This window comes from Monodelphis domestica, chromosome 1, assembly GCF_027887165.1.
Source record: "Monodelphis domestica isolate mMonDom1 chromosome 1, mMonDom1.pri, whole genome shotgun sequence".
NCBI lineage: Eukaryota > Metazoa > Chordata > Mammalia > Didelphimorphia > Didelphidae > Monodelphis > Monodelphis domestica.
Genome location: NC_077227.1, coordinates 97,379,153 through 97,394,828, shown reverse-complemented (window position 1 = coordinate 97,394,828; position 15,676 = coordinate 97,379,153). Strand labels below are relative to the sequence as shown.

Genomic DNA, 15,676 nt, shown 5'->3' with positions numbered 1-15,676 from the left:
ACAATTTATAAATTCTGACAAATGTATTTGGAGCATACAATAAATTAAACCATATCAGCTTGCAAGAAATTCCTTCTAATCCTCATTCTCTCTCTTGTAATGTTTTTGAAGTTCTTTACTTGATTCCGATTTTAGCAGGAATAAGAAGTGGGAACTACCCTAAAGCTGTCTTACTGCATTCTCCAAATTCTAGGTATTTATTATGTGTTAGATGGAAACACATGTCATCAGAACACAGATCCTTGTTCTTTGTTTCTGGATAGATTGCTGTTAATAAGAGACTCATTTTCACTTTCAAACTGCTAAGTAATTACTTTTTTTCCCCTGGCACAACCACTTGCTATTCTATCTCAAAGAAATTGCATGTATATGGATGTATTATGCATGAACAGTTAGCACAATAGCTGTATATCTTGCTTTTTAAAGCAATTTTTATTGAATCCTTTAAAATAAAATACTTTAGAACCTTTACTCCTGAAAACTATACAAGAGGAGGAAATGTTTAACAATTCACAATTCAACCACGACACAGACAGTATCATATGGCCAGCTTCTTGAAACGTAAGTCTTGGAAAGTATCTGCCTCTCTCCCTTTTCATTCATGGCTCCTGGCAGAGTGACAGAAACCACGGATGTGTTGTTACAGTATGTCACCAAAACTACTTTTACTACAAGCACCCAGATATTAATTCATTTCAAAAATCTCTCTGAGGAGCTCATACTAAAATACAAATAGTTTACATTTTTAAAGGAAATCATTATCAGAATTTGTTCTCTCTCTTTTAGTGAGAAATCTAAGGGCTATGTCAATCTAGTTTGGATAAGGGTATTTCCCCACACTCACCCTTTTTCTTTTCTTCCACATAGAGGAAAAAGGCAAATGGCAAACCCTAACCAGTTATGATATAGCTCCTTGCTTAAGAACAAACACTTTAAAGTGGTTTTTTTTTTTTTTCAATTGTGTAGCTGCACATTTCGTCAATGAAACATGATATGAGTATGGTAATATCAGCAATGACAAAGTAAAGGATTTATTTGGTAGAAACCTATTTAGTCTTCCACTGTTTTTCAACAGTAAATGAATAGAATTAACAAAGCTGCTGTTGACTTTAACATGATAAATCCATCCATTTTCCAAAATAACACTTATAATCTCCTATTGGATACTGAGAAATAGAAGAATGGAGCACCTGAATTTCCCCTGCCCACCCCTTCTACCCTTGACCATATGTCAGTGAAACAACTGCATTTTATAGATGTCAATCTAACTTTTTTTTGGGCAAGAGATCTACACTCTCAAGTTCCGGTCATGGTTTTTGTGCTATATCAATTTCTCAAATTAAATTTTAATCCTACTCACCTCTCTGAATTGGTGCCATCTGCAAACTTAATGAACATGTACTGACTCCAACCTCAAAATCATTGATGAAAACAAAATTCAAGTCAACTCTTAGCCAGGTTAGCAGAGTGTAACAAATGAACACATCATCCAAAATAGAACTAATCCAAAATTCATTGACATTTATCTTTGGAGTCCATTATGAGATTATGTTTTTATTTTCAACATATATATTTACGTAGAGCTTTAAAGTTAATAAATTGTTTCTCATCAACAATCCTATGAGGCAGATAGTGCCAGTATTATCTCAATTTTACAGATAAGGAAACTGAGACTCTGAAAGCCTCAGTTACTTGTTCAAGATCATAAAACTAAGTAAAGAATATCAGGGCCAGCATTAAAATCCAGGTCTCTCTGACTCTAAGACCACCACTCTTTCTACTATGCCATGTTGCTTGATATTGTTTAATAGTTATATATTATGTCAGGGATATGATTTACCTTTCTTTTCTGTAGGAATTAAAATTTTAATATTAAGTTTGCAATCTCTATAAAATCTTTATGGAATTTAGGAAATGGCCAATATTCCAAACAAGGGAAAAAATTAATGCAAACCAAAAAGTAAGCTTCCCCAAATTACTTTAGTAAACCCTCACAGTTATACAAATGGCTGAAAAGAATAGACAAACATGATTTCCATGCATTTAATGCATGTTGATTATAAAATTAGTATTTATTTGATGACATAAAAGTGATCTAAGAAGCTTTCTCCAGACAAAAGTATCTCACGAGCATTTTTTAGGATCACACCAGAGTTCATGAAAAATGTAATCACAGAAATAATTAGTCAATGAAAATGAGCATCAACATCAAACAACATCTACTCTCTTGAGATATTTACTGTCATGGAGTTTGTTCTAAGGAATGTATAAAAAGAAGTTTGATTTTTTAGTAAATGTTGAAATTCTCTTGGTATTAGAGTTTCTGGATGGAATTAAGCCTAGCAATTGGATAGGGCTACTTTAATGGTCCATGATCACTAAAAGAGATAAGCCTGGCAATCTGAGCAAGAAAAACTAGGGGTACAAAGTTTGTGTATCTCTCAGATTATGACATGTAGTTGGATGAGCAATCAATTAAATGAGTTTGGAAGATATTTCTTATTTTTTGGTTAGGACATGTGATTTCATTCATATGGGTAATTCTGGGTAAGAAAAATCCCTTACCAGTACAAATGAGATTATATGCTTAAAATGAAATTTATATAGCCTTAGAAAGTCATCTAGAGGGATTAGACCAGAAATGGAACTTGAATATATCTTCATAACTCTGACGCTATTCCATAGGCCTCAGTCACTCATTTATCAGTACAAATATAGACAGGTACTGCAGATGAATATGGCCTAGAGGTGACAGGAGGTGATGTGGCTAAATAATATTGGGAAACTCTTCACTGCTTTCAATAACTCAAAACTGTTTGCTCTGCAAAATCCCATATCTTTTTGACACTGACTTCTCAGTGGTGTTATATGCCTAAAAATCATGGAAATGACAGAATATAAGAAGAATCAAGACTTCTGGGGACCCAAAGGGAAATGACAAGTCATAGAGTAGGTGGTGAAAGTAGGATGCTGCAGTCTGACCACATCTTGTCTTTTACAACGACTCTCTTGGATATCACTAAGGACATGTATTACCATAAAAGGATAGATAGCCAAAGAACCACACCAGTATTCATAAAATATTTTAAAAACTAGGAGAAAGCATCTGATCCATTGGAGAGAATCTGTGGAAGATGAAAGGAGAAATCTGGACAAGAATCCTATGGTAGAAGAAGGCAGTTATATATTTTGATGTGTATTAGTGAAGAGAATATCCATACTGATTAAGTGATTCATCTGAAGTATCAAAATGAAAATATTCTAAATTAATTAATTAAATAAAAATTTCCAAAAATTAAAAAATGAAACATCAAAACTTTATTTTTATATTTAAATACAGAACTTACAAGAAGTGGCCTTGGAAGGACATTGTGTGGTTTAAGCCCCAAATTAAGAATTTACTCGAGGTAATATTAAGAAATGACTCATTCAGGATCATAGAATTTCTAGCAGGATCAAGAATTCATGTACTAATATTCAAGAATTGAGCATACAAAGAGCATCCCTGAAAATGACATTAATACATGCTTTTTAGTCACCACAAAGAACTATTTTTAAGAATGACCCCCTTCCCTCAGATAATTGTGTATCCACTGAATCTTCCTAGTCTTCTTACAGTCTATAGTCAGCCAACCCCACATATTTTAATTCAGTGGCATTAACCTCCTTGCTGTTCCATGAGCAATACTCCATCTCCTGGTTCCTTGCTCTGTCTGTCTCCCATGCCTGAAATGCTCTCCTTTATCATTTCTACCTCCTGGCTTCCATGTCTTCCTTCAAATTCCAACTAAAATCCCACCTTCTACAGGAAGCATTTCTTAACCCCCTCTTAATTCCTTAATGAATTTTTTTTCCTATTTAACCTGCACATAGCTTGTTGATACATAGTTGTTTACTTTGTTGTCTCTCCCTTTAGACTGTGATCTCTTTGCAGGCAGCGATTGTCCTTTGCTTTTCTATTCCCAGAACTTCTCAAAGTGCCTGGCACGTTGTAGGCATTTAGTAATAATCAGTATTGACTGACCAAATAACATAGTCTTTTGGCATTTTCATAACTTCCTGATAAGAAAATAAAATAGAAAGAGAATCTAACTTAAGACAAGATATATATGTTTCTTCTATCTCATGTACAAGTTTCATGCCTGTGGCATTAAAAAATAAGAATTAAGAGTCCTCAGGTCTAGATATCAGCTCAAATAGTTTTCTCAACTGATGCCGAGGCCAACTCTCTATCAAGTGTGTCTGTTAACTCTGTAGTTCATCAGTACATATATTCTGGACATTCAGTGTAAACGGGCATGGTCCAGAGTGAAGAGAGGTTACTACTCCTCGCAAGTTAGATGTTCCTTGGCTTTGCCACTCCACCCTAAGGATGAGTAGTCCTGAATGGTAGGCAAGTACAAACAAGCCTAACCAACTACATAAAGTTGGTCTGAGAACATGCTTCCCATACCACAGAGTGATCTATCAGGAAACCAGAGTTTCCTGAAGCATCTTACCATCTGCCCTGACACCACAGACATACCCCTCTCATTTCCATTGATTGTTCCAAGAACATTAATCAGATCAATACCACTATTGTTACTGGAAGGGATATAACTATGGGTTGTGTTATGGCTTCACTTGAAATCCCTCTGCCTTCCTAAACCAAAACACCCTTCTCTGACTTCAAATCCCCTATCTTGGTAGTTCTCTCTATTAGAATGCAAACTGCTTGTGAATGGTCCAGCCATTCTAGAAAGCAATTTGCACTATGTTCCAAAATTCACTAAATGGAACACACCCATTAACCCAGCAATAAAACTCCACTGGCTTTTACTCCCAAGAGACCCAGGGAATAAGAAGAGAAGTTAATACACAAATATTTATAGCAGCTCACTTTTTAGTGGTAAAAAACTGGAAACTAAAGGGGCTACCCATTAATTAGAGAATGACTGAATGATTACAGTGCATTAATATAATGGAAAAATATCATGCTATATGAAATTATGATAGAGATGGTTCAGAGAACCCTGGGAAGATCTATATGAAATGACACAGTGAAGAGAAGGGAACCAGAACAATTTATGTAATAACAGTACTGTAAAGACAAACTACTTTGAAAGCCTTAAGATCTCTGATCAATGCAATAACTAACCATGATTGAGAAAAATAATGATGACTTATATAGCCCATCTCCTGGCAAAGAGGGGATAGATTCAAGATGCAGAAGGAACAATATATTTTAGGGCACAAACAATCTAGGAATTTGTTTTGCCTGACTATGGCAAAATTGTTACAAGGTTTTTGTTTTTCTCTCTTTTACATTAGGGATGGGAATATGAGGGAGAGATAACAAATGCTTGCTAATTAAGAAATAAAGTGAAATGAAAAATATTTAAGCTTCTTGATGGCAGGAACTGTCTCAGTTTTGCATTTACATCATCAGCACCTATGACAGTCCATTAATAAAATGCTTTTTCCATCATTTGTCTAAAGGGAGATGAGCAAAAAAGCAATCTGATTTTTTTCCTCCTGTTCCTACATTAAAGTATGTGGCAAAAGGGTAGGGAGGTGGGAGCCTACTTTGTCCTCCTTATTCTTGATAATTGAAATTAAATTTCTTTGACATAGATGAAGATGGCCATGTGCTTCTTGTGCTTGAGAGTCACTAGAAAAGGGTTAGCCTGCCATGGTCACAAGAAAACTGCTCTGCTGAGAGGGAATGGGATTCTCCATTTGTCATCGGGAAAACTAAAGCTGCTTTTACTCTTTCTATGATGGATAAAAGGCTTTTATCACATGCTTCTCTCCTTAGCAATATACTCCCTCCTTTTGGGAAAGATCCATAATAGTCAAATGGCCTGTCTTTTAACAGAGCCTGATAAATAGTACATCGGAAACTTGAAAACACTCTACCCAACCAACCAGCTCTCCACATTGCTCTCTTATCCTTTCTTCTCATTTCTGTTAATTGTTATTTTTAAAGAACTGGAATAGAAATAGATCAATAAATAATGCATACTGTACATGGACAAGATGAAAGTTGACCCATATTCCACACAGAGAGATATCTAAATAGTTAATGGTCTAAGGTAAGGTAAGTTAACTACTGTCAATCATGTGGTCCCATAACAATATATATTTTATCCAAAAAAGTCAGTGTTCTTTTCTTTTTCTTTTAAAACCCTTATGTTTTTGTCTTGGGATCATTCTGAGCATTGGTTCCATGGCAGACGAATGGTAAGAACCAGGCAACTGGGATTATGTGACTAGTCCAGGATCACATACCTAGGAAGTGTCTGAGGCTAGATTTGAACCCAGGCTCCCTGTCTCCAGGCTTGGCTCTCTATCCACCCAGCCACTTTCTTAGCAGGTGGTTCATTTAAGGCACCACCATAATAACTAGGTCCTGCTTTGTTTAAATATTCATGTCAGTGTAGCATGATACAATAGAAAGGGGGTATGCTGGAATTAGGAGAGACGAATTCAAATCTAGGTTCCTTGTTATGGTAAAGCTTCCTTATCAGAAGTTTTACAGACCATTGCTTCAGTTTTCCAAAGTCTTCCAGAAGCACTGGAAGTCTACCCACAAAATTCTGGAAGTCTGCCTGTGGCAGCAGTCTGCCCCCAGCAGTGGTCTCTTCTGCTCCATTTTCAGGTTTTTTTAAGTGTTTTTTTTTTTTTTGGCAGGGGGAGTCCATAAAGTGCCAAGCTGAGGGTCAGGAGTAAGGTTGGGGTCAGCAAGTATTTGTTTATATCCATGGTTTCAACCATCCATAGTAGGTCTTGGAATATATCTCCCACAGACACTATCCAGATTAGTCGTTACGTACAGCCTATGGAATTAACTTCTACGGGTCCTCAATTTCTTCTCTATAAAATATGAATGCTAGATAACATGACCTCTGGAGTCCTTTCCAGCTCTAAATCTGTGACCCTGAGCCTAACATATACAAGATACTTACTAGCCCCTGGGAAACAGAAGCTGTGGAAGACGATCCCCAGGCTCCAGGGGTTTACAATCTAATTGGATCGCTAAGACATAATTATGAATAGAAATCAGTACAAGGCAATATAAGGGATAAATAAATGACACAGACAGTAAATGTCACAGAAGTTCTGAGGATAAAAGGCTTCCCTCCTTCAGAACATCGTTCCTCTCTACTGTCCCTCTGTCAGTTCTTTTGGTCATCTCTGCCTACACTGGGCACGCTGCATCTACCCTTTGTATAACAGGCAGGAGGACTATACTTATGATTTCAGGAAGCACTTATGATGGATTTATTCAATAAATATTTATTAAACTTAATTAAATTATTTTATTTATTAAATATTTATATATTTAATTAATTAATCTATTTATTTATTAAATTTTAATTAAAATTAAAAATTTACTGTACTCAAGGCTTTGATCCAGGTCCACAAATGAATAAAGAAAAGAGGAAACAACGCAAAAAATGTCATCCATTCTTATTGTCATGTTACCCTTCTTCTTCTAAATGTTATCCTTCACAAAGAACATTGAATTTGGAGTCAGAATTGGGTTCAGATCCTAGATCAACAGAGCATAGATTTAAAACTAAAAAGGACCACAGGAGCCATGAAGAACAACATCCTTATTTCACTTACTGATGAGGAACTGAGGCCAAAAGAGGTTAGGAGTCTTGCCCAAGGCCATGCAGCTAGTGTCTGAGGTGGGACAGGAACCCAGGTCTTCCTGGTTTCAAGTCCAAACTTTATCCATTGCCCTATTCTGCCACTTTCTATGATTTGCCACTTGCTATATGACTTTGGACAAGTTACTTAAGCTGGACCTTAGTTTCCTCAGCTTTATAACAGAGATATTCCTATGTGCCCTTCATATCTCAATGAATTGTGACAAGATGGGCTATGAAGCTGGAAGGGATAGCCCAATACCATAGATAATGAGAACCTGAGAAGTTGGAATGTTGGGTGAAAAATAAGATGAAATTTATTAGGAATAAATTTAAACTAATAAATAAATAAATTTGTGTTAAAATATACGTTACAAACCAAAATGGGGAAGGTATGGCTAGCTAGCTAGCAAACCCAAAATTTCAGAGTTGAAAGGCCACCTAGTCTAAACCATGCCTAAACGAATCTGCCTTAGTTCATCTGAAAAAAAGATCTAGAGCTTCTGATGGACTTCAAAGTGAAAAGTTAACCGTGGCACTGTAGTGCCAAAAGCTAAAGAATAAATCTCAAGTACAGTACTGTTCTCATTTGCAGGTACCCACTTTTAAGAATGCTAGTGTTACATCAGAGAATATTCTCTAGAAGAGAATGGTGGAAAACTCTAAGATCATGATATAATTATCAAGTGAAGTAAGTGAAGATGGTTGGCCTGAAAAGGAGAAAATCTATAGAGCAACAAGGTGGTAGAGTGGAGGGAGTGCTAGAACTGGAGTCAAGAAGACACAAGTTTAAATTCAGTCATACACGGTAGCTGTGTGATCTTGGGTAAGTCAATTTGATCTCTGCCTGCCTCAATGTCTTCATCTATAAAATGGAGTTAATATTATTTTTTTTAAAACCCTTACCTTCCTTCTTGGAGTCAATACTGTGTATTGGCTCCAAGGCAGAAGAGTGGTAAGGGTAGGCAATGGGGGTCAAGTGACTTGCCCAGGGTCACAACAGCTGGGAAGTGTCTGAGGCCAGATTTGAACCTAGGACCTCCCATCTCTAGGCCTGGCTCTCAATCCACTGAGCTACACAGCTGCCCTCTGGAGTTAATATTATTAACTTATTATTATTAATAATATTAACACCTCCTTGCCAGGGTTGTTGAGGATGAAATATGATTTTATATATTCATACATGTATATGTATACAAAGTGCTTGGCAAATCTTAAAGGACAATGCAATGTTAGATATTATTGCTATTATATGACAGGTGTCTCCAAGTATTTCATGTGGAAATAGACTCCAGAGGAAAAAACTAAGGGCAAGATAAAGATGCAAAGAGGCAAATTTAGGTTTGGAACTTCCAAGTAATTAGATAACAGAGAATTAGAGCTGATTAGAAGAACAAGTGGCCCATGCCTATACTGGTTTGACTCTCCACTGGAAGTTTTCAACCACATCTTAGAAAACCATTTATTGGATATATGATTAAGGGGTTTCTCAACCAGGCAAAGAATGGACAAGATGAACTTTGAAGTCCCTCCCAAGTCTAGTATTCTTTGAGTCTTCGATCAAATGAAAAAAATGTATGTGCAAGTATTTATTTTGCAAATGGCAGCATCATACAGATGTAAATAGTGATTATTGACTATAACTCTGTCAATGTCCCTTCCTCATATTCCTTTTGCTGAGTCAATAAGCTCCCCTTGTTTTCTCACTCCCACTGTTGGCTTTTCCTTTACCCTACATCATCTGAGTAAGGGGACAAGAATGATCAAATCCAGATATGGATAAAAATTCTCCTATTGTGCCTTTTTAACCTCTTTTTCTTTCTAGGAATTTGAATATATATATATATACCTCTGCTCTACCACATTCACCACAACAGACAAATGTTCTCATTTCTCCTAAAACTCTACTCCAAGCTGAGGTTTTTGCCCCATACTTCATTATTAAAAATTGAAGCCATTTGCCAAGAACTCCCCCTTCTCATCTCATATCTCTATGACACTGACACTCAATATCTCCTCCTACACTTCTACCTCTGATGAAGAAGTGACCCTACTCCTTCCTCAGGTCAACCATTCTACATGCACCCTTCTTCCTATTCCTTCCTATTTTCTCGAGCATATCACTCCCATTATCATCTTCACTCTATCTAATCTTCAATCTTTACCTACTTACAAGCTTCTTCCAATTTGCTGAAAAAAAAATCACCCATGTTTCCCCAATTGTTAAAAAGCCCTCATACCAACATACTAGTTATTGTCCTCTCTCTTCCCCTTCTCAGTGAAACTGAGGGGGAGATGGGAGTCTATCGTCTATGTCTCTACAATCTCTCATCTCAATCCTCTTCTGTAAACTGACTTCTGACCTTTCAATTAAAATCTCTATATTCAAAGTTACCAAAAATCAAATTTTAATTGACCAGCATAATGCCCTTTTCTTATCCTTCTTGACTTCTCTATATCATCTGACTTGCTTGTCATCTTCTCCTAAATTCTCTCTCCCCTCTGAGTTTTGATTATATGAATTCTCTTCCTACCTATCTGATCACTCCCCAGGCACCTTTACTGGATATCCATTCAACTAGGTAACTCCAAAATTACGTAGCCATACTTGTCTATAACACAGGCACTGATTTCCCAACTTTTTTTAAAGCTGTCAACACACACCTATGAATTTTATGTGGAAGGGGAGAATTGATTAGCAGTCCCCTTGATCAGCTATCACAGAGTCCAAATATAACCACATTAAATTATATCCCCTTGGCAAAATCAATCAACCATTCTAGAGCTGAAATTTCTTCTAATTCTATTCATCTGTTCATTAAAGAGAGTAGATACCTTCCCTGTGAAGTGATAAACTTAGTTACAAAATAAATAAGATATAGTCCAGAATAGAGGTTCAAAGAATTTGGGAGGGATGATAAAAAAGGACACAAATAAATATCATATAAATTAGGATGTAAACGGCATGCAAAAAAATAAAATGCTAGGAGATCAGATTTTATTATTTGTATTTCCAGTGTCTGCAACAAAGAAAGTTTTTTAATCAATGACTGTTGATTAACTGATGATTGAGAAGTCAACTGAAGCTACATATACATATGCATGGTATCGATACATGTATCCTATCCTTTTTCTTCTCTCACAGATAACATCAGCTTCAATTTCTCATCCTCCAATCAACAATCATTCAAGGGAATAAGAAAACTCGAGATGTGATAATAGCCCAAGACTACCTTTATGATACCCTGAAGCATCTTGAGAATTGGTCCAAGATACGGTGATCTGGAAAAAGCATTGCTCCACCTCTCCTTGAGCACATAGATCTTCAGCCATGGTGTCAGCATTCAGGTTTATGAGAGTCCTTGTTTTACTGCATTATTGTATGTTAGGAAATTAAACAGATTTAAGGAACCCGACAAGTCGAAGCTACCACTGATGTGTTTCACTATAATTTTCAATTCGGACATTTTAAATGTAAACACGCAGAATTTAGAGTTTTGAAAAAGCTGAATGCATCTATTTCTGATATCCAAAGGGCTTTTTTGATTTTTGCTGCCTCTTTTCCTCCTTTCCTCCAGCTCCTCCTAATCAAATTCTCTATTTTTTTTTCTTTGTCTTTGGACTCTAGATATTGCTTCCTTTCAATCTGTCATCTTGTGCTATTTCAAGAAAAAAATTTGTTAACACATGCTCACAATCATCAAGGAGACAATTTATGGGGGTGAGTAGAAGAAAATTATTTTTCAACTGTATAAAAGCCAATAATAAAAACCACTTGCACAAAGCTTTCAATTTCCATTTTGTGCCAAGTATTTTTTTGACTTACAGATTTACAATTACTAGATTCAAAGAAAGCAGAGAGAAAAGACTTATGGCATCATTTACTCTATGTACCAAAAGAAAGAGTACAAATGTTTTCTCTAGAATTTGGACCAAAGTCTTAAACTGACCAAAATCCTAAAGCTTAAGTCTCTTGGGACTAAATGTTTACCTCTAACAAGTACAATTCAGTTACTGGAAGAAAGCACATTTCTTCAAGCTCATGTGCTGTGCTACACATTTGCATCATGTAGTTAATCTCACAGAACTACACACACTGTGTGACATGTCTGCTATTCTTTACCATCTGGTGCCTGTAGTTGACATTCAGTTTGAAAAACAAATCCAGAAAAAAATCCACCCTCATTCACTCTGAGTTGAAATAGGTGAAATAATAAAATGAGTTTTGCGATCCAGAATTTTAGAAAATGAAGAAGCAAAATTAGAAGTAAAAAATATAGAACATTTTAAAATCACCAAACATTATAAAGGACAAACCTTCTCTTTTGTTTTCTTGTTTTCTGCTTTAAGATCTTCATATTCACCAATTGCTATAAGAGAATAAGGAAAACAATATTACAACACTTTAAAATGAAAAATAATCTAGCATATTAAATTAAAATCTTGATTCATCTGAACCCAGATGGTCAGAACCCTCAGTTATCTGGATTCTCCCCAACCATTCCTTTTTTAAAAGAAAAAAGTAATTATCAAGGAGAAAAAAAAGTCAACAGTAGAAATTTGTCAAAAAAAAGGCAACAAGCAAAACAACTTCCAGCAATGAAGTTAGATTACTATAAATTTAGCCCAATCCCTTGTACCTCCATAGTTCTACACAATGAGAATTCAGTTCCAAATCATGACCCTTCGCACTGCAACATCCTCTATCGTCAAAGGAAGATTATATGTTCATTAAACTCTATTTATTAAGTCAGAAAAAGTGACTCATAGGTTTTATTAAAACTTTCAAAATAAAATGGGCTGCACACTTTAAACTGAGTTTTAACACCCCAAACACTCAAATTAATCAGTATTTGATATCAAAAATTCAGCAGACAACCTACAATGTAGGAATTGCTCTGAAATGAACAATACAAAAATATCAACTTAACAATGATGATTCATACCAAAGATTTTGGCTTCTTTAGCACTCCCATAATTATTTTTATTTCAGAACACACACACGCTAATAGATAAATGCACCTGAAAATCACAGAACCCAAAGTTTAACAAACTTACAAATACAAATTCCATACCCTGTAACAAAAATCCATTTTCCAGAAAGACTTTGAAGGACAGAATGAAAACATTAGGGAGCCAAAAAGAAGAGAATATACGAGACCAATTGTTATAGAATAACTGGACAACTTATTTCCCCTTCTCCAATATCAGTTTCATTATCTGTGAAATGAGAAGACTTGACTAGGTTCTCTCAGATTCTTTCAGTATCTGGCATTCTGTTTTAAGTATATCAAAGGTAGAGCTTAAGAAAAATATTTAACTTAATGATTAACTGGTTCCCATTCCACTCTACTACCTGTAATAAATCCCAGGATTCCTATTATACTAGTGATTTTTGTGACCCACTGGAAAAAAATCACACTGCAATCAAGCAATTAAAAAATATATACTGTAAATAGAATCTGCCTGCAAAAATCTTGTCTAGAGGGGGGGAATAATTGTTTTTTACATAGGAAGAGAATAGTAGCACTTCCAAGAAGACCAAAACAAGGAAACAAGATTAAAAAAAATAAAATAAACAACAAAAACCCAAGGCTTCCCAACATGGTTGATTACCTGAATATTTGTTTGCCATTAGTGCTAAAGATGTTTGCTTCCAACTACAGGTAAGGGAAATCTGAGAACAGATCACTGGAGTATAGATCTAGAGTTTGAAGGCACCTCAGAGGTCATCTTCTCCACTTTCCACCCCCCACACCCTGCCCAAGCACCTCCCTTTTAAAGATAAAGAAACTCTCCCTTTTAAAGATAAAGAAAGCCCAGCAGGTTAAATGACTTTCCCCAGATCACAGCTGAGATTTGAACTTGGGTCTTCTGATTCCAAATGTAACACTCAGTTAACTTACTAGACAGAAATAATGTTAGTTCCACACAGCAACAATCTAAAGAAATAAGAAACGTCTACAGTGGCATGGTTACACAAATAATTAAAATTTTAAATGATGTAAAACATCCCCCTTACCAGTAGAAACCTTGAAAACATGACATCACCTAAAGAGGTTAAACACAAGACCTCCATCTTTGTTTCCTTATTTTCCCCAACTGTGAAGAAAAAAGCACATTTCCCAAGAAGCTTACCTTGACTATAGATTTGTCTTTGTTAAAATGGCTTAAAAAAAAGTGAATTTTAAACTGATGAGGTCTCTTTATCAAAATAAATAAGAAATGCTAAAGCCCTTCACCAACAATTGGTACATTATATCAATTTTAGTATAGTAAAATGGGAAAAGTCTTAAACTTGGAATGCACTCATTAGAATCTGGATTCAAGTCCTCAGTCTACTACTTACTAGCTATGTGACAAAACATTTAACTTCTCTGAACTTTACTTTCCTCATGTTAAGTGGGAGCAATAACATTCGTCTATTACTTACTTCAAACAGTTGTTTTGAAGAAAACTATACAATATAAAGAAGTTGAGCAATTCTGATTCCAATATTTCATAGTTTCCATTTTTTAAAAATAGAAAACAGAAATAAAGAAATTTTAAGCTGGTTGTTTAGCATTCAAAAGTAGCTGGAGATTGAGTTGAAAAATCTTTATTTAACATATCATTCCTAGTGACCTAGTCAGTGGTCATATATGCATGCCATAATAAAGGCTTGCAAAACCATGATCTCATACAGGCATTAAGGAGTTAGTCCCTTTTTTCCCCTATTTAACACATCTGATAGATGCTTTGAAGGCTCTCTATCACACTAATACCATTCTTCCTATTATATGGCTGATAGCACCCAGATGGAACACTGTTGATTCCCTCAATTACTAGGTCTTTGTGGAAAGCATTAATTAAGAACCCTTCACCTATGATGTCTTAATGGAAATCAGGTGAAAACATGTTTTCTTGTAAGTGACTACATGTAACTTTTAAAAAAGGCTAGAGGCAAGAAGGGGAAATAGGGGAAACAAGAGCTAAAGTGTAAGAGAAAGAAAGCCTGGGACAGGGGAGGTAGAGAGTGTTCATCAAAAAAAAAAAGAAGAAGAAGAAATTCCTAGTAATGTTGAATTCCTCACAGCTACAACAAGGTTAAGACCATGGACACTAATCTATCTCAAAATATAATTCTTTCCCTCTCTCTTTTCTCTCCATCTCCCTCTTTCTTTCATCTCTCTTTTCTTTCTTTCCTTTGCTCTCTTATCTCTCCAACTCCCTCCTCTCTCCCTTCTCATTTCTCTTTCTCTACCTCTCTGTCTCCCCCTGCTTCTGCCTCCCTTCTTTTCCCTTCCTCTCTTCATCCTTTTTTCTCCTGTTATTCTCCCTCTATTCTCTTCCTGTGCTTCTCTCCTTCCTTCCTTCCTTCCCTCCCTCCCTCCCAAACAGCATCACTTCTCTCTACTCTCTCCTTCCCCTCCTCTCTTTCCTCTCTCTTGTCCCTCTGTCTCTCTCCTTCCTTCCCTTTCTCTCTTCCCTCATCTCTTCTTTTCCTCTCCTTCCTTCTTTCTCTTACGCACTACCCCTTCACACACTCACCCATGCACACACACATACACACACACAAATATCTCCCTTCTCCAACCTTAGCTATAGCATATATAAACTGGGTTTTGCAAAACAATAAAACAGATCTCTCACTATTTTTGTCTTAAAGCAAGTTTTCACAGTAGAGTTAACTCTACTATCAATATGTTAGTGCAAAAGTCTCATTTTGCTCAGAATGTAAGAAGAAGCCTTATAAGCCTGTTTCTGGTTTCCTATATATTCACCAGATTTTCCTGATCTTCCTGAACTTCCTTTTGCAGTGCTAGCCTATAGAGGTTGGGGATAAGGTAAATAATAAGGAGTCTTGGTTTATAGATGACATTATATTAATTACAAGAAAGGGGTACTGGAAGAAATCAATGAAAAATAATTAAGGGAGCAAAGAAAGTGAAGTGGCACAGAAGAAAGTAAAAACATGACAAAGATTAAAAAATCAATATTCGAGTGGCCTACTTAGCCTCCTTTAAATGACAACTACAATCCTGACTTCAACAGGAAGC

The 15,676-nt window shown here is 35.9% G+C and overlaps 1 protein-coding gene across 3 annotated transcripts in view; it reads right to left on the bottom strand.

The window, feature by feature from the left end:
• The window catches only part of SHTN1 (shootin 1), a 116,805-nt gene that overhangs the window by 88,814 nt on the left and 12,315 nt on the right, over nucleotides 1-15,676 (bottom strand). For all 3 annotated transcript variants that reach the window (XM_007478928.3, XM_007478930.3, XM_007478932.3), the window contains exon 2: nucleotides 11,955-12,007. In XM_007478928.3, coding sequence (XP_007478990.1) covers nucleotides 11,955-12,007 — 53 coding nt within the window. The remainder of the gene's footprint in view (nucleotides 1-11,954; nucleotides 12,008-15,676) is intronic.